Here is a 27,473-nt window from a genome sequence, read left to right on the forward strand (position 1 = left end):
TCCAGCTCAACTAAAGCTGTGTCGTTTGCCTTTTCTCTCCTTCCCTGCTGCTGCTTTCGTACTTCTTCTACGCATAGATGAGTGTTGATTTGGGTTGCCTCGGCTACATTTACACACTGCACACGTACTCGACAGACAGATACCTCTGTAATGGGACCACGATGTTGCCTTTTTTTCGGCAAGACACACAACACCCCTAGATGCAGACGCATCCGAGGGCCAAACACGCATAGGCTTTCGACCGAGAATACATCTGGGGATGCTAAGGGGCTGGACAGGAATTAAGGGCTACGAGGCTATCTCTACGTGTGAAATGTGTAGGCTGTGTTTTGGGCTGGCGCACCGTGTACTTTGCAACCGAACATTGCTGGCGGCCGGGTAACGAGCACATGATCATCACAATGTGCGATCCGCGAGAGATGACAACTGGACGGGAGCATCCATTTCCCGGCCGGTTCCTATCTCTCCGTGTTTCTCCTGGGCTGTCTTGTTTTCTTTGGCGGCTGCTGCTTTCTGGTAGATAGGGTCGAAGTAATGGGCAAGTAACTTTCCTTTTCTTAAACCGATATCCTGACATGGTCCATGGGCTTGGTGACTGCAGTTCCGACAGTTCTCATGAAATCGACGAGTTGTGAATGTCTAGGCTGCCATGAGCTTGACAACGATGACATACGACGTGCGACGGTACTCGGGGGGGGGATTCTTCGGATGGGCCGGCGGTCATCGGGCGCGGCCTCACGCGTATTGGGCTGGGCTGGGCTGGGGGTTTGTACTTTTGGGGGTTGGTTTGGGGGGCAAGAGGGAAGGAAAGGCAGGACGGGAGAAGGATTGCGTCTGCGGGCATTCCGCAATCCGGGGGACACCACGCACGCACATGACCCCGCGCGGTCACATGCGTCACTTGGACCTCAGTCGATACCCACATCTGCCCCCGATAAGCTAAGGTACCTAGGAAGGGGGAATCCTCTCTTACTAACGCGCCACTCCTGCGGCCGAAGACTGCCTGAACGACTTAGTTGGTAGGAATTCATGTGAAGTCTGTTTGTAAATGAAGTCGTGATGACGGAAAATAGGGGACAACAAAAAAGTAACTGAAGTCGTCATCAGCAGTCAATGCAGTCACTTGGCATGGTTCTTGTGATGACACTTTTTGCGGCTTTCGAAGTCCTTCTTTTCCTATCTAAGGGGAATTCAATCCCTGGGTATTATTCGTGACTACTTGAATCATTAAAGATTCGCCAGTGAATGCAAGTGAAATCCTCGGTCTTCCCGACCGAGCAGCAAGTTTTCCGCGACCTAAAAGAGGAGGATATCGACCCCCTTTTCCTGTAAAATCCTCTTCCCCGATATTGCCATTCACTCGACTCGCCCCCGACGATCCACCACAAAAGAAACCGATCGTTACGCTCATACAAGTACAAATGCTTACAACAGAGTGTGATGCCAGCCCACATGCTAACTCGAATGCTAATGAAGAGAGAAGAAGTGGAAAAGAACTGCGTCAGGCAAGGCCGAGAAACTTCAAAGCCTTGCGGCTGTTGCCCTTGTTGCGAGACTGCTGGGGAGACTTTTTCATGAACATGGGCATCAGACGTCTTTCCTCGAGGTCCAGATCGCTCTCGTAGTCCATATCGACGGTCAAGACGGATGCGCCATCCCCCAGGATCTTCTTGTCGGCCCTTCGAGACTTGATCCGCCGGGTCTTGATCGTGTCTGCAATGGATGAAGGCCGACCTGACGTCTTGATTGAGGCCGACCTCTTTCCCATTCTCCTGCTGTCCGAGGACGGCGGGGACATGGGAGGGCTGACGGGCGGTTGGTTGGGCTGAGGGAACGGAGAGAAGTTGCGTTTGTCTTCAGGGTTAAAACCTTCCTCAGGGAGGTAGAATTTCGACACATTGATGAGGATCTTCCACACCGTGGACATGAAAGTAGAAATCTCGCTATCAGTCGCCTTTGATGTCAGGAGGAAGTTGGCCTTTGAGACTGCCATGCCATCACGTGATGACGATGAAGCACCGGTGTTTGAACCCTTGGATTGAAGGGATCCCGAGCTCGAGGCCAAGTCGCTCTTGTTGGAGATACGACCGACAGAGCCGCCGCGGACGTGGGTAAAGGGGAAGGGCTCCTTGGCATCGGCATCGATGACTTGGGCAACCTTCATCAGGTCAACGCCAACAAGCTTCTGCAACGCGAGTACAGTGGCAAGATGATCGGGTGGGTAATCCAGAAGGAGGAAGCGAACTTCAGAGTGAGCGGCGAAGTATGTCTCGAGGTGAGGGACAATGAGAGTTGCCAAAAGATACGAGTTCGTGAAAGGGTTGTCATGAGTCTGGTTGGCCAAGGGCTGAGCGGTGAATGACTGCATTGCAGTTGCGATGAGGTATCTTGGGACATTGTTAGATGTGTTAACCAATCAACTCAAAATACAACTTACCTGAAATCCAGCTTTCCAGTCCGGGAAATACCATTGGACTTAGTACCCAGCTTCTCAAGCTGACTCGTAATTGAAGAGACAAACGTCTTCTTGACCCCCTTCTGTGATCCAATGGCTAGAATCTGGTCGATTCGGTGGTCATTCTTCCTAGGGCTACCGCCCGGATCCACGTCGCGGAAGATGGGTTTCCACAGTCCGTCCATCTCAGGAAGAAGGGGAAAGTTGAATTGAGAGAAGCCTCTTGCCTTTGGGGGGAAATAGATATTCAGCACAGAACGAAGTGAGTTCTGCATCGCGACAGCTGTCTGGCAGTGAACGGTGTTGAAGTCATGGAACTTATCCTCTGGCTCCGAGACCGTGGGCGGCGGCGTTGCGGCAGGTGTTGGAAGAGTAGATGTTGTAACGGTGGTGGACACGGGATGGAGCTGCTTTGGCTTGTAACCCGAACCCCGGTAGGAGAAGGGATCGTACTCGTCCGCGTGAACGCTCTTCGCAGGTGTGAAGTCGGCCACTTGTGACTCTCCCGCTTGCCATGTAGGAGTTTGCGGAGCTGATACATCGCCGTCAGTGACGGAAGTGCTGGAAGAAGGTAAAGTAACCGGGTAGGTGCCCTCTTTGAAAGCTCGAATCATGTACTCTAGGATCGGGTCGGGGCTGTCGTCTTTGAAGTGAATGACAAGATCCTCAGAAAACGGAAGCACTGGTTGAAATGTAGGATCCTTCACGACAATCTCCTCGGCATCGGTTCCTCGGTCGACGTATTTGTTCTTCGTGTTCTCAGGCTCCTCGGGTGCCTCGCTCTCCTTGGGACTCGGGGGAGGTGGCGGCAGGGTCTTATTCAGTCTCGCCGGCCTCACATATACTGTTTTCGGTGTTGCGACTAGCTTGGCCTTGCTGTCCCGTCGCTCTGCGTCTTCAATAAGCTCAACAACCGAAGATCGACGGTGGTCAGCGCCCTTCTTCTTTGAAGCGGCGCTGTTCTTTTCTCTGAGGCGCAGTAAGGTGTCCCGATAACGTGAGTTGCTCCGGTGAAGTTGGTCCACAGAGTGAGATCTTGGAAGAGACCTGGCGGATGAGGTAGACTTCATTCGAACTATTGATGCTTGCTCGATGATGATGGGCTCTGTTGAACGAATGCTAAACATATCAGAGCGCGGAGACGCCACATCGAGTAGGCCGGGAGGCTTCGGCAGGGGCGACGTGAACGGATCACCAGTCTCATATGCCTCACCAACGCAGCTTGGAGAACGAGGTGGGGCCGGCGCAACTGACTTGTTGTCGAAGTTGAAGTCAAGAGCTGCAAATTTCTCAAGCTCATCGAAGTTTGTGATGGCCAGCCTTGGCGCCGGGCTGTTGGTCTTGGGTGCGTAGATTGCTTCATCCTCCTCGGCGACGGTATCCTCGTCAGACTGGCCTCCAAAAACGTAAAATGGCGCTGTGTCACCAAACCGGTCCGCATAGCTGTACAACGGTAAACTCATGCTCCGTGGGCGACCAACGGTAAGGTCGATGTCGCTGTTTGGCTGGAGGTTTTCGGTCTCCCGGTCTAGGGCATCAGCAGCTCTCATAGCTCGGGTGATGGGGTCTTCGACGACATCCTCTGTTGTGTCCAAGAAGGAACCTCTGGAGGCGGCAGGATGCGCGTCCAAGCCGGCGACGCCACCCTTGACAATCTCGTTAAAAATTGCCTCGGCCTTGGAGATGTCGCCGTTGGTATCGTTTCGGGAGATGGCTCTGATGCAGACAGTCTGCGCACTCGGGGTACCTCCGTTCATGAAGACCAATCTCTTGCGCTTGGGGGTGGACTCATTGAGAAAGACCAGGGCTGCTTCCCTTCTCTTGGCGACAGCATTGTGAACTCTCTTGACGAATTTCCGGGCTTCGAATGGCTGGTCGGGGTCTTCAGGCTCGAGAAACTCCTTGACACTGGGAAGAATTGCGATTTGCGAAGATGTGGGTAGCAGGCGTAGCTGGGTTGAGACGAGATCGATGGGGCCCTCGAAGGCCACGAGGCCACCGTGATATTTGGTAGGCTCGGGCATTGAAGCAGGATTTCCGCAGCGGCGTCGAAATGGTTGATGATGAATTAAAACACTGTAGGCATTAAATGCGGGTGGTCGCAAGGTGGTTGGAAGGTGACTAAGGGCAAGTCGAAGGAGACCAAGTGGAGGGAAAAGGTGTAGGCGAAGAAGGTAGGTTGACGAATGGAAGGAAGGCTCGATGATGTGCAACCAGTTGCAGATATCTCACACTTTGCCGCTATAGGACCGGGGGATTGGTCGGCAACCGCAGCGGTAGCTCCAATGACCAGAAACGAGATATGGTCGGGTTGAAGATGGAGAAGCTCAACGGTCATCTAATCTGAAGAAAGAAAGATGAGGTGGAGGACATGGGGAGGAAAAGAATGAGAGATCGAGCAGAGCGGACACCGGTCCAAGCCTTTTGGAAGTGGCTTGATCTACCGAGCAGGTGTTCCTGATTTAGGGAACACAAGGAGAGGATTAAACAAATAGTTCGCGTTTCCGGGCTGCGCCCCAAGCCGCTAGACTGGTAGCGATTGGGGAGGCTGCCGAGAGCAGAGCAGGCAGTGTGGGTGATGATGTAGAGCGAGGGAGACTCGGTGTCTGAGATGTAGTGGTGGTGGTGGTGGTGCTGTGTTTGGTGATGTGTAATTATTGCGGGTGGTCTTGGTCTTGATCTTGTCCGAGCCAAGGCAAGCTGGATGCAGATTTGTTGACGTGGATGCGGATCTTGGATGCGGTTGCGGTCGTGTCGGAGTGGGATGGGAGCGGCTGGCGGCAGCAGATGGGCGAGTGTCTAGCCCAAGACGGTAGTGGGTGCTGAACGAAATTAAACGGCGTCCTTGCTTGGATAGAATACGGATGCGCGTGGCTCTGGAAAGAAAGCAGATTACCAGGCAAGGCAGGTGAGGCTCATGCCCAGCGTGTGAGAATTAAAGGCAGGCTGCCGTGGGCAGATGAGGCACTGCAGCAGAGCTCTACTAGCCTCCGCCCTCACACGCCCGGGACACGAATCCGACACTCGAGGACGCGCAGTCTAAGAGTGAGTACCTTACTTAGCACCCAAGGTACGTGAGATATTGCAGCTTGCCCACGTTTGGGAGCTTGGTAAGACCAGAGAAGCTAAAATGCAAAGCAAAGCGAGCAATCGTGCTGTCCGCGGGACGGCGGGACATGCATCCACACAAAGCTGACTGGTGTCAGGGCCGGGGTGTTTGGACGAAAAGCTTCGCACTAAGACGTCGGGGTGGGATAAGACGGGGGACACTCCTGGTCGTTACGCATGGCTTGAGGCTACCAGATAGCGCATGACAGGGGCGCAGAATGCGACAAATAGCAGAATTTTGCTTCTTCGTTCGATTCGATGCCGGTGTCTCGCAGGAACCAGTCCGTCGGCTTACACGCACCGGGGAACAATGGCACAGGTGTTTGACAGTTGTGCAAGCCGCCGTCACTTGCATCATGATCGCCAACGTCATGTCGCCGTTTGACATGGTTCTCTTGAGGGCGAACGAAGCAAAGCGTCGTCGTCGCAGAGAAATCGACGCCGGTTACACGGAGGCAACATCGCTTGCAGAAGGCGAGCAGGGGGTGCGACTGGGCGAGGGTACGACGAGTTGGCGTTGGACAAACAGAGTTCCATTGGCCAAACGGAACCTACCAAAGCACGAGACAAGAGAAGCTCTTACTTTTAGCAACTGGCAAAAGAGAACGAGCTGCGAAATGCCACAAGTCTCGTCCCGTGAAATGAGAGACCACAGTGCAGCCCGTGCAGCAAGCACCTCACCTGTCCCTGTTGAGGGAGCGGAGGGTGAGGTGCATGTCGGATGGCTTGGGAGGCTGGAACAGGGAAGACCCTGAAGCGGCACCATAATGACGGGGGCGGTTCCAGGATGGGGGTGCCTTCCTCCTCTACTATGCAGTACTCCTCATCCGCCAACAATGTGAAAGAGGACGTGGAAGGAGGAAAGGAGGCGGCAGGAACGCGGCTGCTTCGACTGGCGGGATCAATGGGAAGGTGGGGCCACATTCGGCAAGCAGGGGCGCCTGGTAGGTACCAGGTAGGTGCCAGGTAGGTACGTATCGTCCTTACGGACACCCAACCTTGCTGGGGAGGGTGCGAAGGGCCAGGGTTCAGGGTTCGGGGCGGGAAGGCGTCCTGCGATGCCTTGTGGACTCGAACTGGGGCTTGTTGTGCGGGTCCATGGATCGGCGCAGGCAATGGAACTGGGAAGTCGGAATGAAACATCCAATCGGCAGCAGGGGATCTGGAGCTCTCCTCGCTGTTTGTTCACCCCATCATCACTGCTCCTTCCCGTCAGCTACCCGTTTTCCTTTCATCGCTTCTTTGATCCCATTCGCCTGCTACGTACTACGGACGGTCCCTGAACATATCCTACCTCACTGACGAACAACGACAGCAGCAATACCACGCTGTCAGTCAGGGGTCCCGTTGTGTGAGCCCTTGCAAGTCCAGGGCGAGCCGCCTGGAATCGTCTCTCTTCTCTCTTGTCACCGGAGCTTTGACATTTGCAAACAGTCGCCGTTCGAAGCTCTCCAGAAAACGGGCAAATTGAGCCCTTTTGGGAGGCGGCACAAATTTCGCATAGGTTTCATCCTGCAGCCCCTCTTCTGCGCCGCCCGCCGAGGTCACAGGTGCTGCTGAAGACGTGTGAACGGATCCCACAGTTACGCCGCCAATCCAACTTTATCTCGAATCATTTACCTCTAGCCGGAACTTTGCGCCATACTACCCAGTCAGCACCTCCACCATTGCAAATCCAGCCGCCAACGCGACCAGTCCCAGTTTCCAAGCGTTTAGCCGGAATCTCCCTCTCTTCCAAGGTTGCCCTCGAACCCCGGCTTGCCGCGTCTCTCACCGCGAGGAAATGTCACGGAGATTACTCAACATCTGTGTCCTAGAATACGAGCCTCCGCGAGGGCCACCACTATTGGAAATGCACGGTCGCGTCTCCAGGTTGCCAGGTCCAAGTCTGGAACCAAATTCTACACACTACCGCTTAGAACTACAACCTTGCGCTCCGTCATACTTGTCATGGATCGATCGCGTACCCGGGACACTTCCTGGTCTTGGTGGTTTACGACCAGTTCGCGAAGGCAGAAAGGCAAATACAGCTCGGACGCTGTCTGACGTTACATAGCACGAACACCAGGTAAAGTCATAATCCTCACTCACACCGCATCTGGAGCTTAGTCGATCCATCTGCTTCGGTTACGCACCTGACGACGCGAACGCGTTCATCTCTGCTTCACCTGGCACCCTCAGCCAGTCACTCGTCTTACACGCCATCGCAGACATTGCTTTTCTGGGGCTGTCAGACCCTGGGAACACGTCCTTCGCAATAGAGGGATCTGCCCATGTACACTAGCGTCTCTCCACTTTCCAGCTGGGCGGACGATCGATCGTCCAGAATCCACAACTGACGCCTTTTTACTTGCCCTGTGCCCTTTGATCGCCGGCAAGGAAGTCGTTGAAAGCCCCCTTCCGCTCAGCGTCTTGCGGATCCCCTTCGCCCACGTCGTCAATCGCAGCCCTTTGATCCAGTTTCTGCGGCAACACGATTTCGTCACCCAAGAGGGCGGTGAAGGGCTTGAAACGGACTAAACGCCTTCTTTGTTGTACGGCAGCCCAAGTCGTCGAGATGGAGGCCTTCGTTACACCGTTTCCTTCGACCCGAACCACGCGAGGTTGCCCTAGTCTCTTTGGTTTCCCCCAACACGTTTCCTTCACGGGGGTTTGCGTCGCCTTACAGGACATGTTCTTTGTGTTCGCCATTTCTGCAGGAAAATTGTCCGGCGGCTCTACGACCACACGAGACGCACAGGCACCTGTTGTGTTCGCAGACGCTCACCGCCGTCGTCCGTTGGTACCTGCTTTCGACGCCCAGTCTCCACCAGGAATTACATGCAAACGCACAGCGAAATGTACGCTTACGTCCTCAAACCGAAAGCCGTTTGCTTGTAACCGCTACTGCTGTGTTCGTTAGGTGGCCGAAGCATGGCATCACGGCAGTGGGAAGGGTCTGGATCCCCAGCCTGCCCGTGCGGCCCAATAGGCGAGAAGCGGTGCTTGCTCTCCAACGTCCGTGGTCGAATTTCGCGGCGGCCGAGACCCATCAACTGATGTTTGGCAAGCTTCACCTGTAGACAGAGATGTCTGTTCACGCTGTCAGAAACACGAACGAGCAACCTTCCCAAGCTCGTTGCATGAAATCACCCCACTTCTGTCACTACTTTGCCCCTATTCTGTGTTCACCGAACGACAGGCTCAAGAGCATCTGCGGCATCCCGAATTCTGGCCAGGATGCCCTTGAAAAAGCAGTTCAGCCGACCTGTCGGTGAAGGGCTTTTGCAGAACACTATTGCGAACTAACTTCTAGAGCCTGGGGGCCACGGGTGCTCGCACTGATGGGTTGAACCATCGACGCCACTCATTTCTCATTATTAGGGGCTTGCAACTCATCCAACCTCTCGGACAGCCACGTTGGCTAGAGTAGCACATGCGTCTCCTGGAGCTCTTGGTCAATACTGAAGTTGAACGCCTTTGCGGATGACCGAAGCGTGGCTACGGCAGCGGGCCGTGGGACTTGGTGCGAAGCCGGCCTTCCCCGGGGATAAGGAGCTTGTCTCTAATCTTTGTCAGCCGACCCGGAGCGGCATCAGAGCAGATGACGCCTCGTAGAAAATGTTCCCTGCGCTGCGTGGGGAATGACCCATGTACTCTGTCCGTTGGGCTTGTCTCGGCTGGGTGATGGATTCTTGGGCAATCAGGTCAGAATTAACCAAAAGAAGCTTCAGAATTCAAAGTCCTTACCAGTGGACTGAACCAAGATGACTGAGAATTCCGGCGATCTCCATATCAACAGATTCGGCCAGACGCTGGCGACTAGACCCAGAAACAGGGACAATCTCCAGTAGGAACTGGATACCTCCTCCTTACTGGCTTGGACTGCTGCAATTACATCAATTGATGATCTTAGCAAGCCATCAGTCCGGCTTTGTGTTAATAACAAAGCTCGGCCCGAGACACGGCACTTACATGTGTCGAGAGTCATATCTCAACATCTAAGCAGGTATACATCGTCACGCAATCATGCTCTCAACACGCGATGAAGGGCTTCCATCACGTCATTGAGACAGCAAACACTCAATCATCTTCCATCAAGGCAGCCAGCTCAGCCTCCTCCTCAGCCGTCATCAGGCCCTCCTGCTTTTCCTCCACCTTTTCCTTGCCTTCTGCCGCCGCCTGGATTTCCTCCACAACGCCGTCCAGACCCTTCCTATCAAGCGGCCATGTCCGCAGCGTGCAGTCGATACCAACACTGCACAGGACGTCCTGCCTTCCCGGCGACGGGTCTCTCAGCACGATCAAGTCCGTGATCTCGTCAAAGTGCGCGTCGATGGAGGCGTAGAGCTTCCCCGACGTACGGTCCCAAACCTTGATGACCTGGCTGATGCCGCCCGTGACAACCCACTCGTCCGTCAACGCGATGGCCCTGACAAAGTCGCCATGCTCGAAGGCGTCTTCGGCCGTGAAGCTCTTCTCTCTCAGCAGACACTTGGCCGTACCGTCCGCGCTCGCCGTCCACAGGTCCACCTCGTCGCCCGTGACGTCAAAGACGACTTTGTAGACGCTCGTCTCGTGCTCCTCAATCGTAAGCTTGTCCTCGGCGCCCTTGACTTCGGTAGGTAGTTGCGAGGCGCCACCAAGGCTGACCTTCCACCGGCGGATGTGTGGGTCGCTGCTCGCGCTCACAATCGCCAGCTCCTCCTTCGTGCTGAGGACGGGGTCAACGGCGAGGGACTGCAGCGACATCATGCTCGCCCCGGACGCCGAGTCCTGGAGCGTGTGCAGCTTGCGCCCGGCTTCCACGTCCCACACGATGATCTTCTTGTCGGCCCCGCCGCTGACCAGTACGTGCTTATCCCCGATCTTGCCGGTGACGACCGCCTTAACGAAGTCGGAGTGTCCGTCGTAGCGGCGGAGGGGCTTGCGGGTGGCGATGTCCCATGACCACACCGCCTTGTCCCAGCTTCCGGCGAAGAGAATGGAGTTGTCCTGCCCGCCGATGGCGAGGCACGTCACGGGGACGGAGGGACCGGTGTACTTTGCGGTGGTGGTTCGTGACTGCCCCTGGTTAGTCATCCATGTGTTCTCACGATCTGGTCGTGACTTGAAATGGCGCTAAGGCGAGGAACGTACTTCAGTATCAACGCGGGAGACCCTGCCGCCAGACTCGGCCGTGTAAACTGAGTTCGCCTTCTTGGGATCCGGGATCACGGCCAAGACTTTGGAGGTCATCCGGAGCGGGTTGCCAAACGTGTTTTCCTCCTTCTGGGCACGCTGCTGGCGCTTGGCCTGCTGGGCGCTGTAATTTCTTTAGAAACTGGTTCCTTTGTGGCAGTGAAGGCGGACGCGGCACTCACTCCGTCTCAAAGAAATGTTCCTGGTTTGATGACTCCATCTTGGGTATTTCACTCCTTTTTCACTGGTGACTGATAATACTCAAATGGTGATCCCGAACTTGGATGTTTGGTGAGATGCTTTCCTCCCAAGATCGCCAGAAATATGAGGGGGTATAGAAATGAACAAGAAGAAGTCGATTATCGGTGCCTGATTGATACAAGTCCAGACCGCCCGATCCCACTCACGGTCTGTATTTCTCATCAATTCGGATGCCTGCGATGTATTTCTGTGGACGTCAAGCCGTTGTCCAGCTGGCACCAGACGGCCATCATCGGCAGAGTACGTACTGCTCGATGGCGGGGGATCCATTGGGCCCCTGTCAGTTGCTAAATTGATTTCGCGCCGGGAACGCGTTCAGACGCGACTTTCTTCAATGCCGCCATCCCACCACCGTCACCACCATTGCCGAACTTCGAGCAATTATCTTGAACCGATACTTGAAGGAAGACCACGACGAAATCACCCTACCCCACGAAACTCTCCAAAATCTCAAGGCCAATAGAACAAACGAATGCACTCCAATTGAGAAACCACACACACACACATACAATGTCCTCCTCCGTCGCCCCAAAACCGCGGCCCCGGCCGGCGCACACCTCGGGCACAACCCGCCTGGCCTACACGCCGTCGGGCGCGCGCCTCGTCACCGTCGGCTCGAACAACACGATCCGCCTCTACCGCACCCACCACGACGGCGAGCCCTACAACATTGACGAGTGCCCCGAGCAGAACTGCGCCGTCGCCGCCGCGGACGACTTCTTCGTCGTCGGCTCCGAGGACGGCACCGTCAGCCTCTACAGCGTCGAGAACACCTCCTTCGAGCGCTACCTCGTCCGCACGTCGCTCCCCGTGCGGGACGTCGCGCTGTCGCCCGACGGCAAGTGGTGCGCCGTCGCGAGCGACGAGCTGACGGTCAAGGTCGTCGACACGCAGGACAACTCGCAGATCCGCACGCTCAAGGAGCACGGGCGGCCGACGAAGCATCTGGCCTTCGACCCCAAGGGCGGCATGCTCGCGCTGGCGTGTACGGACGGCGTCATCTACGTGTACTCCCTGACGGCGGACACGCCGGAGCTGATCCGCAAGGTGGACGGCGTCCTCGGACCGTTGGAGTCTGATTCAGAGAACTCGGCCAAGATTGCGTGGCACCCGGACGGGAGGGCTTTTGCGGTGCCCACGCCGATGCACGATGTGCAGGTGGTGTCCAAGAACGACTGGGAGAAGCAGAGGACGTTTCCGAACGGCCACCTGGGCGACATCACGGCGATTGCATGGTCGCCGAACGGTGCCATGCTGGCCACCGCGGGCAAGGACGGCAAGCTCCTCATCTGGGAGGCCAAGACGCAGAGCGTGATCCAAAAGTTCGATTACAGCAACGTAATCGACATTACGTGGCATCCAAAGGACAACCTGCTGTCCTTCACAACTTCAGACGGCGAGGTCTACATCTATCCCAATCTCATCACCGAGCAGTTTGCTGGCCTGTTGGCCCTGCCGCGCCAGCCTGCACCCTTCATCCACGACCCTCTTGCCGAGATCTCCAACAACGCCAGGAGGCCAGAGCCTAATGGCAAGGCGGGAATCCCCTCGCGACCGAGGCGTGATTCGCTCGGCAGCTTGGACTCGTTCCTGAACGGCGCAGATGGCTACGATGATGGGGATGATTTTGTCGTTGACGACGACGGCGCAGGCTACTCGACAGGGAAGAAGCGGCCTCACGAAGGCGGCGGCGATGGGGAGCGCGCAAACAAGCGCCGTATGATGGAGTCAACGCTTCACGAAGCCTTCCAGCCCGGCTCGACACCCTGGCGCGGCAACCGCAAGTATCTCTGCCTGAACCTGATCGGCGTCGTCTGGACCGTCGACCAGGACGGCCACAACACTGTCACGGTGGAGTTCTACGACCACGAGCTTCACCGTGACTTCCACTTCACAGACACCTACCTGTATGACAAGGCGTGTCTGACAGAGCATGGCGCCCTGTTCGCCTGCCCCCCGCGCGACGATACCCCCGCCACCATCTTCTACCGCCCGCACGAGACATGGACACAGCGGACCGACTGGCGCACCCAACTGCCGAAGGGTGAGGCCGTCGTCGCCATGTCCCTGAGCGACTCATTCATCACCGTCACCACGACGGCAAACTACGTCCGCATATACACCCTCTTCGGCGTGCCGTACCGAGTGTACCGCCCCAAGAGCACCCCTATGGTCACCTGTGCCAGCTGGCGCGACTATGTCATCACAATGGGCAACGGCGCCGTCGGTGCGGACGGCAACGCCCGCCTCCTGTACACGATCGAGAACATCAAGCGGGACGAGATCTGTCAAAACGAAGACACGGTCGCACTACCCGATGGCGCGACGTTGCAGAGCGTCTTCTTCTCGGACAATGGCGTGAGTTGCAGCATGCTCAATACACACCCCTTTTTTGCTCCTTCGGATATACTGACAAACACCGACTCAGGATCCTTGCATTTATGACTCGACGGGGACGTTGCTCACACTGCTGCACTGGAGGAAGCCGTCGCGCGCTTGCTGGGTTCCCCTCCTCGACACAAAGCTTCTCCCGCGCCTGGCATCTGGGCGCAAGACGGAGACGTACTGGCCCATTGCCGTGGCCGATAATAAGTTCCATTGTATTATCTTGAAGGGCGGGGATCAGTATCCTTACTTCCCCCGGCCCCTGCTTTCCGAGTTTGACTTCTCCGTGCCCATCAGCTCCGCCCCGCTTCCGGCGCCGGATGCAAACTCGGAAGAGCAGCAGGAGGACGACGAGGACGAGTCCCGCCGCGAGTCGCGCAAGCTCGAGCAGAAGCTTCTCCTCTCGGGCGTGCAGACGGCCCAGCTGCGCGACCTCATCGATCACACCGACTCGACGCTCTCGCAGCGGGCTGGCCTGGCGCGCCTCGAGCTCGACTTTGACAAGACCCTGCTCCAGCTGCTGGCCATCGAGTGCCGGGAGGGCGAGGAGCGGGGCATGCGCGCGCTCGAGCTGGTGGGTCTCATGCGCGATCGGACCGGCCGTATGATCGAGGCGGCGGGCAAGGTTGCGGAGCGGTACGGGCGGTCGATCCTGGGCGACAAGATCCGCGAGATCGGAGAGCGGAGGGTCAGCGGCATGGACCTCGACGACGAGCTTTAGACTTGTTCCATCATCACACACCCCCACGATTGGGAGGAGGTGGTAAGGACAACCCCCGTCGTCTCGGTTGCCGGGGACGGTGGGTTTCATGGTTGTTTGGATGGGGGACCTTCCCGTCTGTACATGTAGTATATCCCGCGGAAAGGTAAGAAGAAAAAGGTGTTTGGACGATGACATGATAAGACAGCATGTGGCCTGCGTTTGTCTTTCTGGGTGTTGCGCGTTAATGACTAGCTATTGGTCGCGCTGGCGTGGTTTGGGTCACCGTCGTGTTTCTTGTCATGTTTATAATGTGGGAAGACCAATAGAATGAATAATGTCAAGGAAGGATGTCGTTTGGCGGTGCAGGGACCTTCGGGGGTGCAGCGTCGTGCGGAGATCTGTCCGGTCGAAATCGAGTGCCACAACATGCCGCGCGGGAGTTGGTGTGTTGCGGTTCATCTCCAATACGATGGCTTTAAACGTTCCATGGGAGCTCGAGCCCGAGGGACATCATGGCATCCATGCCTCGCGGACCTTCCGACAGCTTGTCTCCCTGCAAGGTGGTGGAGGTGGTGGTTGTCCTCTCCGGCCGTATGGGGAAGTCTTGAGCTTCCCAGCTTTTGACGGCATAACGTCTGACTTGGGCGGTTGCATGAGACCAAACACGCGCGAACCCGGATCCGACGCTCCTCCGTCAAAGTAAGTTGGGAGCTCCGAAGAGACCAAAGCGACTCAGCATCAATCGGGACATCTTGGCAGAGGGGGGCCAGCGTGTTCTCAACGATGACATGAGATTCTTGTAATTTCCATCTGCGGACGTATCTCGGCCCTGCAGGTTTTGGAAGTGAAAGAGTGTCGTGTGGTCTCGTCTCGTGTCGATCACATTCGACGTGCCTCGCCCTGGGCTCGGCCACCACTCCGGCCCCTGTTCAATGGAACCCCCTTGCCCATGGTCTTGTTCGGGAGACCCAGCCGAACTTTGACAACATCGGTTCCGGGGGTTACAGGTATCGCGGAAATGCCAGACGGAACAGGCGTCAAAGTTCCGCGGCCTCATGCTCCGGTCGATATAACACAAGAAAGATATAGAACCGCAGTCAGAGCTGGCCTGATGGCTCTGATTTCACGCAGCCGTGGAAGCAAAATCAAGGTTCTGGCGGGCACACCGCTGGTACCTTACGGAAAGTCGATGCCGCCCGCATGCATGATTTGATTGCAATCTGCCCTCTGCGTGCTTCTTGCAGAACCGGTATGAGACGTTGAGTCCCCGTGAGTCCGTTGCCTCGCTAGGCAGGGGGCGGAAGGATGAACAACCATATCCGGCATGCGACGTGGTGGGATCAAGATTTAGAGTTCAATCGAACGGGGTGGATCTTGCCAGTGAGCTTCTACAAAGCCAAGTGTATGTTGTTGAATGGGCGTTTTGCGCCGTCAAACCCCATCTTATGCCTTGAACGGCGATAAGGCAAAGACCGAAGCACATGCGACGAATGGTGGTGGCTCGTCAGCGACAACAGACCGGACAGCGAGCCGGGCTTCAGGGTTCGATGCCACAAAGAATTATTCGAGAGCCAACAGGAGCCACTCAGGGGGAACCAAACTTCTAGAAGGTCGAGTCGTCAGCAGTCGGGGAATGTTACATGGCTAACGCTTCCTAGCAGAACGCCAATAAGCGAGAGTTCGCCGGAGCAGGATCGCGTCGCATCGGAAGCGGATCAGGCAAAAGACTAGGAGGCGTCTTGAAAAAAGCCCATCGCAGGTTGAAGATTTTTTCGGATCGACAACGTCGACGTGCGCGATCCCAGTTGCTGTAGCATTTCCCATTCAGTGGTGCTTTTTTTTTTTTTTTTTTGTACCACCCAGGTGAAGGTCCCCTTAAAAATCTGTAGCGCTGGATTTCTGGTCATCGCACAAGGCCAGGCCGGTCCCGCTGAAACATTAAGACTGCGGTTCGCTCGCTCAGGCCGCCATCCACAACTTGCTTCGTTTGGGGTGAAGTCAAAATGCTCAATCAAGAGGATGCGAATGGCTCCTGAGAACGTGTTGGAGGCTGGACGGTCACATACCACCATTCGTCGTGAGGGCAGTCCGACGTGATGCTCATTCCCCAGCATATTTCCGTTGACGTGTCCATATAGCGAAGTCGATGAAGGGTGTAGGGATGAGTATGCAACGAGCAGCTGAAATACCACTCAGAACCTTGTCCTGGCGAGATGCAAATCTCAGAAGAAAAACCAAAACAAGGGGGGTAAATGGCAGGCTAGCAGCTGAATGAACGCCCCAGCAGGTGTCCGAAAAGGAAGGTATTCGCTGGCAGCCTTCGAGGCAATCTCTGAATGGTTTGATCGGCTCGGCCAATGCCAGCTCTCAGCATGTGATGTGAAGATTGCTTTTGCTATAACTCGGTGGAACACGAGATGGTCGGATGCAGCGCGATGAACCACATGCCATGTGGAGCCCCTGCAAGATGCCTTGTTGAAGGTTTTCTTGATCCCGACGCAAAAGACGCTCTCGCTGCAATGTTCGTTCTTGGCTACGGATGTTCTCATGATTCTCGAGATTTGCAACCGACGTCGTTTGGCTCTGGCAAGACGAGCCAGAGAGTTTCTGCCAACATGTTCACAAGTCATATTTGGGCATATGTCGTCGTCTTAACTCCGTCCAGGGGCAGGGATTGTAGGGGAAATTCAGGTCTCTGCTTGACGCTATGGCCGTTGGTCTAGGTTGGCCCTCGCCGGCCCGGTCCATAGGGAATAGCGAAGCTGAGTCTTTGCGCATCAAGACAAGTAGAGAACTAGGGTCGTTCCTGTAGCTGGGCGGCTCCTGTCAATTGACTTGTCTGCAGTCGGAAGTTGTCCACATCCGCAGTCCCTCTGCTCGGAAGCTTTCCCCAGAGCGCAGCCGTGGATCATGGTCGTTCCGGGCAAACACGACGCGTCGGGGGAGCTCCTCGCGTCTGCACGTCAACCCTTCTCAGCACAACCTTGGGGGTTCGAGAAGGCTTTCTTCCCGAGTACTTTCTTTCCGAGTGCAAGGGCCTATGGGTCGGCACATGTTTTCCAGCCGCTTGCTGCGCTTCCCCATGCCTGGTCTGATTCATCGATAATTGACCCTATCCACACCCGCGATTCATATTCCCTTCCAATGATGTAGTTTGCAGGAAATTTGTGCCTCTGCCAGCATCATGATCCTTTGGAGCAACGCAGTCGTTCACCTGGATCGGCCGCATCCAAAGTTCCCGCCAGCACAACAGGCAGGGAGGGTATCAATGGCCATGGCCATGCCGATCTAACGGTTCCGCTCGTTCCTCTCTATCTGCGGCTGGACGGGGCTGGACAGCTGCCACTCCTCTGTGCGGAGGTCTTGATATGAAAGCTCTGATGGCACGAAGCGAGTGGATAGCGTTAAGAAGAAGCGAAGCCGTTGAAACAGAAGCGCACCGTCTGGCCGGTTCAAATGTTCCGCCATTCCTGGACTGATTGCGGCCCTGCGTTAGCTCCCACAGGCAGCACTAGCCCAAACTCTGGTCTTAGATGATGGTCTCCTTCGAAGGGTGTGAAGGCGGCCGCCATTGGTGAGTGGCAGAATCCGTCATCACGCCACGGCAAGACACAAGGACGTAGAGAGGCTTGCGCAAAAGCCGCTCTGAAGCTCCTGCGTACCCAAGACCCAGGGTCGATTTGATGAGGACCTACACTCCACATACCACATGCTGAACAGTTTCCAGTGCCGTAAAGCACGGACTTTGAAGCAAAGCCAGGTGCATGCGGTCTGCGGGCCATCCTCACTGCAAATCGCTGCTGATCGAGATTGCACAAAGTGTGTTGCATGGAGGCCAGTGCAGTTGCTGGCCAGCCCGCCAGTCGCGGTCGTCTAGTCAAGACCACACCCGTCCGGTGCCTTGGCTGGCTAATAAACCGCCGGGTGAGACGGGGAGCTTGGGGCCACTAAGTCCAAGACGACCGTTTCCCCAGCTTTGCCCAGATCGCCGCTCGCTCGGTGTCGGAAGACACAGACCTGAAGGGAAATACGGGTCAAGTTGGCTTGTCGGCCATCCCCAGCAAACGGCTGCGGGCGCAAGGCTGCAAGTTGGGAGATGGGTGTAGTCCACAAACGATACCGGTGTGGGTTGACTTGCGGCGTCCTGTGGGGATGATTGCCTGCCGCTCATGTTGTTGTGCGTTTGGGACGTGTCAATGACATTTGTGTGTCCCTCAACCTGACGCAGGCCCCGAAGAAGTATCATATCGACCCTGAGTGAGAGCGAAGATGCAGGCCGGCATATCATGGCATGGGGGTTGGGCTTGACTGTCACTTGCGTGTGCCTACCAAAGGAGGTTGTTCGTTGCCTTGGAAGGCGTGGTGCGGCGGAAGAAAGGGCGGCGAGCTTGAATAGCGGTGGTGTATGTGCTACTGCTAGACGAACTGTGGTAGCTGCTGTGAGGTGAGGTATTCGTACACTAGGTCGACTAGCAAGCGGCCCTTGGGTCTTCTCCACCCACACCCCCGGTCGCGGCCGCATCTGGGCATCTGAGCTCTCGGTTGGTTTGGAGAACAGGCATTGGCTGGTATCCGTACTGGCAGATAACAGTGTGTGCGTCCAGGCGGCGACGATTGGCGATTGAGGACCAGATCTTTGGCTGCATGGGTGAGACAGCTTGTCAGAGAAGGAGGAGCTGGAGGCGAGCAGCGGGAGAAGAAAGCGGAGGCGTGGACGGGGGTGGGGAGACAAAGAGCGAGACGAGAGTCAACGAAGAGACTGGAACGCGGTGATGTGCATCTGCCATCGTGGCATATTCATATCGGCGGTGGTGTCGGTCAGGTTGCACAAGGTAAAGGCTTGCTGGGGTTGATGTGAGATTAAGGTAAGACTTGAGATTGGGGGGTGATCAGGGAGAGGCAGTGGGCGACCAGGGGTGAGGGAGACATTTACCATGACCATGACCATGACCATGACCACGACCACGACCACGGCCACGGCCACGGGGGGTGAAGGAGAGACACAGAGAGGAAGCTGGCAAGCTGCCCACCTAGGCGTGGAGGATGTTCGGGAGTCAGAAACATGACGCCGGGAACAAGAGACGGGCCTACGACCTCAGGTTAGGTTACCTTAGGTAAGGTAAGGTGAGGTAAGCCAGGTGGGCTGACGTCCGTAGAGAGTACACTTAGAAGGGAGAGAACGCAGAGAGGAAGGCATGTACAACGTAACGTCGTACCTTACTTTTTAGTCTGGCAGGTGCAGTGAGCGTAAAGTAAGGCAGAGTCTGTTCCACCTGCCCGCCCACACACGCTACAAACCCGACTTAGGCACGTAACAACACCCGCCTGCCCTTTTGCTCTCTAACAAATGTTGTGTTGGATGTCGCCTGGACCATCCGCTACCTTACAGCGCGCCCGGCTCCGACCAGCGGCTGAATAGAGGCGACATGCTAAAGCAAGGTCATGTCGACCGTCTTGCTGACTACCTCACCTTAGGTAGGTACGGTGTTAGGGCACCTCGCGTACGGACGGGCGCGCATCTGGGGGTATTTTCAAGGTTGTCCGAGGCCCTCTGTCGTGTCCATCTACTGACCATAGCTCCTGTTGCCTTATGGCTCTCTGCATCACAACCAAGCCCTGCACAGGCGCAGAGTGGCAGAGACAACGGCAACACCTCCACAGGAATCTGTCTGAAATATCAGAATATGAAGCGGCATAACGACGAGCTTGCAGGATGGGTACTTCACCCGATATGCGTTTTAACCCATAGTGTGGTACGGTACGGTACGGTACGGGTACTCCGTACCTCAGCTACCTACCCAGCTACCTTGCCTTAACTACTTTGCACATGTGCCGAAGTAGCTTTGGATTGGTGTAAGTTGGGGAGTTCGGGGGCCCTGTGTGACGACGGGCCGAGTCCTTGGGCCACGAATGATGGATTTTCATGTGCAAGGCCCCAGGCACGGCACGGCATGGCATGGCACGGCTGAGCTTCTTTGTGTGATTCAGCTCTCGCTCAGTACTCGGTTCAAATAAGGCAAAGTCAGCTGCTGCTTTCTTTCTTCCACGCAGCTACCTTGGATGGTTAGTTAGCTGGAGTAGGCTGTAGCCTCGAGGCAGGGCCCGTCGTCATTGACTAGCCCCTTGCCTAGACTGGTGGTGGTGCCGGGGTTGGAAAGCAAGCATTCTGAGGTCGTGTCGTCGATGCAGAAGTCCTTGATGAAATGAAACGGACGAAGAGAAGATTGGCCACATTTGCATTCAGTGCACTCAGGCGAGGTCAATCCAGAGCAGGACAGTTGAGACCGAAAGAGAGAAAGAGAGAGAGAGAGAGAGGCAGAGCGAGTTGTGTGCTCCTTCTGGAAGGACATTCTGTCAGGGGTTTCTAACAGGTCGGGTATTCATCTCAAGTGGACGCCTCTTGGATTCAGATTCAGAACACAGACAGGCGAGCCAAACTTTGACCCTGAGCGGTACGGGCCCGGCGGCGCCATCATTTCCAACGTGCGTTGCCATGCCTTCTTACCTTACTGCGTACCTTAGTCGGTACATACTGCACATACATGAGGCAAGGCACCGTAGGCACCGTGGCTGCATGCCTTGCGTCGAGTGTCCCCTACCTCACCTTACCTTAGGTACAGTACTTGGGGAACACCCGAACTAAACTCTCTGCAAGTTGTCTGCAAGTTACGGCGGGCGGCACTCACTCGCTACTCGCACTCTGTCTGCTGCTCTTGGATGGTGCTGGACGGTGTTTGGTTCTGGTTCTGGTTCTGGTTCTGGTTCTGGTTCTGGTTCTGGTTCTGTGCTGTGCTGGTGCTAGACTGGGCTGGCCTAAGGGGAAAAAGTACCTCGCGGTGATGATCCCAGCAGCAATTGTCCACTCCTTTCCACTCTCACCCTCCATTCCCAGCTTGAGGTGACCAGCGGGGACCACACCCACCAGTGCACCCCTCTTTCGCCTTTCCCTTCCACTGGCAGCACCACCACCACCACCACCACGGCACCACCCAACCTTGAACCCACAGCTCATCATCCACTTTTCCCATGCTGCATCCCATCCATCCCCTTTCTTTCTTCCACCTTACCTTACCTGAATGTACAGTATGGGTACTCATCCCCCTAAAAATTCGCTGTAAGTAAAGTAAAGTGCCCATAGGGTAAGGAGCATTTACCAGAGGTGGTCCGCCCCATGCAAAGCCGGCCCCTCATCTACCCCCCTCGGGACCAATCAGCAAGCTCCAATCATCAACCACGCCTTCCCCGACCTGAACATCCTGAACATCCTCACTCAGTGGGACAGGCGCCACACCTCCCTCTCACACTCCTTCTCCCACCTTCGGCTTCTCTCGCGCACTCTTTCTCTCTCTTTTCACTGTGCGTTTGCGAGTGCGTGTGTGTGCATTGAATTGAATCTCCTTGCCTTTCTATCAACCTCTCTCTTCCTCTCCTTTTACGTTCAAATTCTTTTCTCTACCTACTGCAGCAGCTTCTGCTACAACTATTACCCGACCTTACTACTACTGCACCTGCTACTGCAACTGCTGCGCGGAGCTGCACCAACCATCTCTCTCCCCTCCCCTGGTCTGGTCTGCTTTACCTACCTTACCTTACCTTACCTTACCTACCTTGCATCAAGGAGGTACTGGCATCAGAGAGCTCCTGTCGCTGCATCTGCCTGATAGGTTGGGACTCGGGATAGAATACCTTACCACTCACCTCTGAGGTACCTCGACCTTGTCCTCTCATCTGTCTCCTTTCCCCGGACTCCCTCATTGCGGGCGCGCTGCTGCTGCTGCTGCTGCTGCTGCTGCTGCTCCAAAACGACCCAGGACGGTTCGGTACCTCACTTCTTCGTCTGGGCTGTCTCTGTACGGATACACCACCACCTCACACCTCCCGCCCTCCGTGCTTCCACTCCTTCTCTCCTCAGATCCGACCGACTATCGATCTAGTCAGCCACTTTAACCTTCGCCAGCAAACACCCCCGTCCCTCGTCCTTGTCTCCCCATTCGTCGTCATTTTGCCGGCCGCCCTGTCCTTCGACAACCCTTCTTCTTCCTTTCGAACTCTAGAACTTCGACACTTCCACCTCACCTTCATCTCACTCTGCAACTCTCTTCCTACGTCGCCGCCACCGTTGGACAACTGCTCCAGCATCTTTTGCATTCCCTCTCGTTACATTCCACGAGAGCCCTTTGCTTGGAATTCTCCAAAATATCGCTAGCCCTGGAACAAAGACCAGAGACGGACCATACCCCCGACCACCAAGGACGGAAACGCGCACCGGTTTTCAACCATTCACCTACCCTCGCCTGCCTCAATCCACCTCGCTATTGCCAGTCGCACCTGTGGACAGAGACACCCATATGCCACATTGCCTGCGACTCATCGCTTCCACGACTTCGCGATCCACCAAGAGAAACCCCTGAGCATTCATTCGCCTGCTCCCGTCTGCCTAGTGCTCAATACCTCCTCGTTGCGCACCAGTGCAGAATCCACTTCCGCGCCTGCTCCTCCCAAGAAGCCATGAGGTGAGACAAGCCCTTCAAATGTCTGCTCAGGTCCTCCGCTGCCACGCTCGCTGGCGCCCTGGTTCTGTCTTCCATCGCCCCTGCCCGCCCCAACCCGCATTCCCTTTCGATCCTTTGCGCCCATGTCTCACAAGCTAACATGTATCCTTGCACCATGTAGAGGGGATGGCAACCGTGACTGAGAGCCCGCAGAGAGTTCCTCTGCCTGCCGACGGCCATGCCGATCTGACGTCGAACCGAATCGTACCTATCCCGACTCCAACACCCACTATCCAAATGTCTGCTCCATCTCCTGGTGAGCCAATGGAGATAACCTCCTCTGCGAACCCCAGCTCCTCTTCACCTTCCACCAAGCACGATCCAGACGCCAACGGCGACCGTAAAAATACTTCTCCCACCGACCCCAATCCCCCAGTCACAATGCCCGCTGCGCCAGCCGCTGCCGCCGCGGCTGTCCACCAGCCAAAGATTGTCCAGACTGCATTCATCCACAAGCTGTACAGGTGAGCAATAGACGCTGCTTCAAAAGAGGGGGTTGGCTAATGCAACGCAGCATGCTTGAAGATCCCAGCATCCAGCACCTGATATCGTGGTCAGCGAGCGCCGAGAGCTTCGTTATGTCTCCTTCGGCAGACTTTTCCAAGGTTCTCGCGTACGTGAATTTGTACCAATCTACTCTGGCCAATGGCTTATCTGAGAATAGGCAATACTTCAAACATACCAACATATCCTCTTTCGTTCGGCAGCTCAACATGTACGGATTTCACAAAGGTTAGAACGCCGCTCAGCTCGAATACGGGCAAGTTCCAAGGCTGACACGACGTAGTAAGCGATGTTTTTCACACTACCAACCCGGAGACTGCTCTGTGGGAATTCAAGCACGGAAATGGCAACTTCAAAAGGGGCGATCTCGTCGGGCTGCGGGAGATTAAGCGCAGAGCTTCTCGGCATGCTTTAGTCCACCGAGAATATCCCAACTCCAAGCCGAGCCCGTCGCAGCCAGGGACCCCGGCGGAGCCGATGCCTCCTCCCAACGACGGCTCAGATCCTCGAATGGGTGGCATTGAACACACGCTTTACGATATGAGCATGCGCTTGCAGAGAAGCGAAGAGAACGCACATTACATGCACGTGAAACAACAGGCTGTGATGGAGACAATGTCGCGTCTCCTTCAATTCAACCAAGAGCTATCGCGGACTATTTTGAACCTGGTTCCTAGCCCAGATAATCCAGTTCACAGAGATGGTGAGTTCCGCCTCCTGTGAGGGCGAGCAAATTTACTGACAGTCAGCAATTAGTTCTTAACCTGCAGGCGGAAATGGCCCGCCAGGCGGATATGCTTCGGACAATTGACGACCCTCAAGAGTCCCCTTTCGCCAATAGCCGAGCTTATTTTTCCAACGTCGAAAATGCCCCTGTTTCGCCCCGACAAGTACCCCAAGACGACCCAAGACGAGCCAATCTTGCAGTTCCTCAGCCAAGAGGGCAGAATTTCTACCGGCCTCCCGTACCTTCAAACTTATCCATTAGCACGCGACGACCGTACGGGTCAATCGGCGGAAGCTCCGCGCCCCAGGCCTCATCCCCCTTGAGGGGAGCGCCACCTCCACCTCCGCCGGGACCTCATCCCTTGGCTCAGGTTGAGCCGCCTCCTGGAAGCCTTGCCAGACGCCACACGTCTGCCGATATTCGCGCCCATGGTTGGCAGCCAGCCGCCCCGCCGTTCGCTTCCGGTCCTCCCTCCGGGCCCCCTTCAGGACCGTGGCCATCGTCGCCCAGTCGGCTCGCACCAGAGGACCAACGTCTCAGGGAGTCGTTGTCTACTTACTCACTACAAGGTGCTACTCAGTCACGCCCTCTTTCCCGGCCCGCAACTCCTCCTGCGCCATTCTCCAACGGCGGCGGAGAAGTTTTTGGAGCCTGGTCGTGGAACTCGGCCAATAGAGACAATAAGAACCTGTCCGTCAGGGACAGCTCAGGACCCCCTACTCGGCGCGGCAGCATGGCCCACATCCTCAACCCGACGGACACAGCCGAGAGGGATGACGAGGACGAGGATCCGCGCGGTGACGATGACCGCAAGCGCAAGCGAATGCAGTGATCAAGCTTGCGATGCTGTTTCGGCGCGCGGCGCATGTCGCGTCATACGGCGAGGCGCCCGTACATTTTGTGACAAATACCGGATGAAAGTCGGAAACGTTTCCTTTTTGTATAGAGGGAGAAAGGTGGTGCCGGATTCGGGCCGGCATATGATTTTGCACGGATACCTCCTCCACGGCCGTCCACCAAAAACGAGACCCGAAACGTATACGAAGCCCACGGCCACAACATAATCAGATCAGGCTCCTGGTCAAACATTTTCAATCCCCAAGTGGACGGGCCATCTGGATACTTTTTCACAGCCAAAAGTTCTACACCCCTTATCGATTTACACGCATTTACACAGCATCCACGGCGGGCTTGCGTGACACAAAAAACATACACCACACAGTCTTAGTAATTCAGCGCCCTTGCGGTGTCACAGAACCAGACCCAGTGCGGATCGCGCGACCCTTTTCTCATATTTTCCCCTCTCAGATGGAGGCTGTATGTTTACTGTCGGAGCTCAGGAAGAGGAATACCCAACGGACACTCGGCGGCGGGATTTGTCAGGATTTGTCCATATGGGGGAATAATTGCGTTGGCGATACTGCATTTAGGATGCGTCAGAGGAATGAGGTGATTTGAAGCATTTTCCATATCTGATTAGTAGGAGCACCAGCTATGTGTGGCTTTCGATATGGTGCCATAGCGAATGCCACGGGAGGTCTTGGCCGGATCTAGTGTGGGAAAGGTGCAATGCAACACCGAATGCCAATGCAGAACATAATTTTCACTGATTTAAGCTGCTGTCGACCGCGGTGACCGTCGATCTGGGACTTGAAAAATGCGCCCGACGACGCCGACAAGGGAGGCAGGCCGATGACGTTTACCGTGAGATTAGGTCCCAAGGCTTCGGGTCAAGGGAGCCAGCCGCAAACAAATGTCGATCTGCGCCCTGTCTTCAGCGCCGTTTTGATCCGTTTCTACCACCGTCCCGGAGACGACGACGACGACGACAACCGTTCGGCCTTCTACGCTTAGACGCTACCATCCACCTTCTTCGTCTTCTTCTTCTTCTTGTTCTTCTTCTTTGTTTTGGCTTCGCCTGTCTCGGGTACCACCGCCTCCCCTAACCGTATGGCATCTTCAGGTCTCGCTTCGGAGACGCCGGCCTCCGCGTCGCCTCGGTGCATCTCGACATCTGGTACAACAACATCGCCCGCTTCGGGAACATCTTCTTCATCCATCCTGACCCTCTTGGTCTTCTTCTTTCGGCCAAGTCCGCTCCGTCCCTCCTCTTCCTCGCTCTCCTCCTCTTGAACCCTGCGCTTCTGCGCCGTCTTGTTGTCGACTTCGCGGCCACGCTTGCCGAGGAGACGACGGCTCAAGTCCCGCGTTGCCGCGGAAGCCTGCTCCTCGGATTTGGGCGTGGCGTAGCCGAGGCCTGTGTTTGGGTTCTCGAAGCGCAGGTCGGAGTCGTCTGCCACGCGGGTTCTGCTGGTCGTTGTGGTCGTAGGCGTTGCCGCGGGTGACGGTTTCGCGAGGGAGGAAAATGTGCCGTTGTTGGCGGGTGCGGAAGTCGAGGCTAACGACGAAGACGATCGCGCGAGGGAGGGGTATTTTGCGCGCATGGAGTTGAGGAACGTCGTCTGCTTTGCGGAGGCGAGGGATATCCTGTTGTAGATTGCGTTGAAGTCTGCCGAGGCGGGGAGCTTGGGCGCCGACTGGGCGGGTTCTGAGGAGGGTGCCATGGTGTGTCTGTCTTTTGCGAAGCGCTTGGGCTGTTCTCGCGTCGTGTGGGACGACAATTGACTTGTTCGCGTGGAGGCAGGATTTGCGCTTCGTCGTCGAGGCTGTTTGCGACAAAAGCACTTGAGATCAGGGTACGTAGGCAGAGATGGAAAACGGCATCCCAAAAGTTTTTTGGAGAAGCTTGGTCCGTGCAGGGTCGTTATCGTTATCTTGAGCTCCGAAGCGTTAGCGCGCGCGCGCCTTATCTTAGCGTCTTCTTTTTGCAGCACGCTAAAGGGAGCAGGTTCAGGGGTTCGCAGGTGTCAGATGGAAGCCAGCCCGCGGAGAGAAAAAAGGGGTTGCGTCTTGCCGGGCTGAGGCGGTGCAACCTACTCCACAGCTCGCGCGGGCTCGAAGGATCGGTTTGGGTGTGTGTGCTTGCCTCCCGGATGCGGATGCGGGGCCGGGGCCGGGCCGATACGGGTACGGTTCGGGACGGTGAAAATGTGTCCGATTGATACGAGGTAATAATTGATGACGATGGAATGACAGTGATGAGAAGAGGGACGAACGTTTCATCCTCTGTTTCTCGGTTAATAGAATGCGAGGTAGGTTTGTGTCTGCGCTGAAGGACACGACGATTAAGCCCATAATGGCATGCACACTGCGGTACATAAGCAGGCCTGACATGAAGCAGGATTCGTTCTTGGCGTCTGCATGCCTACCTCTGCTTTTCTTCCTTTTTTTTTTATCTTTGGTGAGAATTAGCTGAACGTAAGTAAAGACTTGTTTCTACCGCATTGAGAAAGGGTTCTGTCTGACGCGCGTTACAACGTCCTTGGCGAGTGAGCCTGTGTAACAACGTTATCAATCGCACGACTTCATGACAATGTGACTAAGTCTCATGGACGGGATCCATTTCAATCAGCGGAGGGTCGTAACGTGGCGCATGCATCTCGGGTTTGTACGTTCGCAGTGAAGCTACATTGAGTGCATTACTCCAACAAAGTCCTCCAGTCTTAAGACTCGGTGAAGTTTAGTCGTGGATCATGGGATCTGAGAAGGTAGACGCAT

At 55.8% G+C, this 27,473-nt stretch overlaps 5 protein-coding genes across 5 annotated transcripts; 2 read left to right on the plus strand and 3 right to left on the minus strand.

The window, feature by feature from the left end:
* Positions 1-1,501: 1,501 nt before the first annotated feature.
* CGCS363_v002886 (uncharacterized protein) lies at positions 1,502-4,479 on the minus strand (the record flags this gene model as incomplete). Its single annotated transcript, XM_036634735.1, has 2 exons — positions 1,502-2,387; positions 2,438-4,479. The coding sequence occupies 2 exons, from the start codon at positions 4,477-4,479 to the stop codon at positions 1,502-1,504; spliced, it is 2,928 nt and encodes a 975-aa protein (XP_036499097.1).
* A 5,146-nt stretch (positions 4,480-9,625) lies between these two features.
* Positions 9,626-10,943, minus strand: CGCS363_v002887 (putative WD repeat-containing protein; the record flags this gene model as incomplete). The annotated part of the gene is made up of 3 exons (XM_036634736.1): positions 9,626-10,606; positions 10,682-10,847; positions 10,906-10,943. 3 exons carry the CDS (start codon positions 10,941-10,943, stop codon positions 9,626-9,628), a joined length of 1,185 nt encoding a protein of 394 aa, XP_036499098.1.
* A 551-nt stretch (positions 10,944-11,494) lies between these two features.
* On the plus strand, positions 11,495-14,090 carry mcl1 (Minichromosome loss protein 1; the record flags this gene model as incomplete). The annotated part of the gene is made up of 2 exons (XM_036634737.1): positions 11,495-13,342; positions 13,413-14,090. The coding sequence occupies 2 exons, from the start codon at positions 11,495-11,497 to the stop codon at positions 14,088-14,090; spliced, it is 2,526 nt and encodes an 841-aa protein (XP_036499093.1).
* Positions 14,091-23,005: 8,915 nt separating this feature from the next.
* SFL1 (Transcription factor SFL1) lies at positions 23,006-24,687 on the plus strand (the record flags this gene model as incomplete). The annotated part of the gene is made up of 5 exons (XM_036634738.1): positions 23,006-23,088; positions 23,139-23,237; positions 23,289-23,356; positions 23,412-23,831; positions 23,885-24,687. The coding sequence occupies 5 exons, from the start codon at positions 23,006-23,008 to the stop codon at positions 24,685-24,687; spliced, it is 1,473 nt and encodes a 490-aa protein (XP_036499094.1).
* Positions 24,688-25,705: 1,018 nt separating this feature from the next.
* On the minus strand, positions 25,706-26,419 carry CGCS363_v002890 (uncharacterized protein; the record flags this gene model as incomplete). The annotated part of the gene is made up of 1 exon (XM_036634739.1): positions 25,706-26,419. One exon carries the CDS (start codon positions 26,417-26,419, stop codon positions 25,706-25,708), a length of 714 nt encoding a protein of 237 aa, XP_036500010.1.
* Positions 26,420-27,473: the final 1,054 nt, after the last annotated feature.

Source organism: Colletotrichum siamense (assembly GCF_013390195.1).
Source record: "Colletotrichum siamense strain Cg363 chromosome Unknown KSG_Cg363_contig02, whole genome shotgun sequence".
NCBI classification, from domain to species: domain Eukaryota; kingdom Fungi; phylum Ascomycota; class Sordariomycetes; order Glomerellales; family Glomerellaceae; genus Colletotrichum; species Colletotrichum siamense.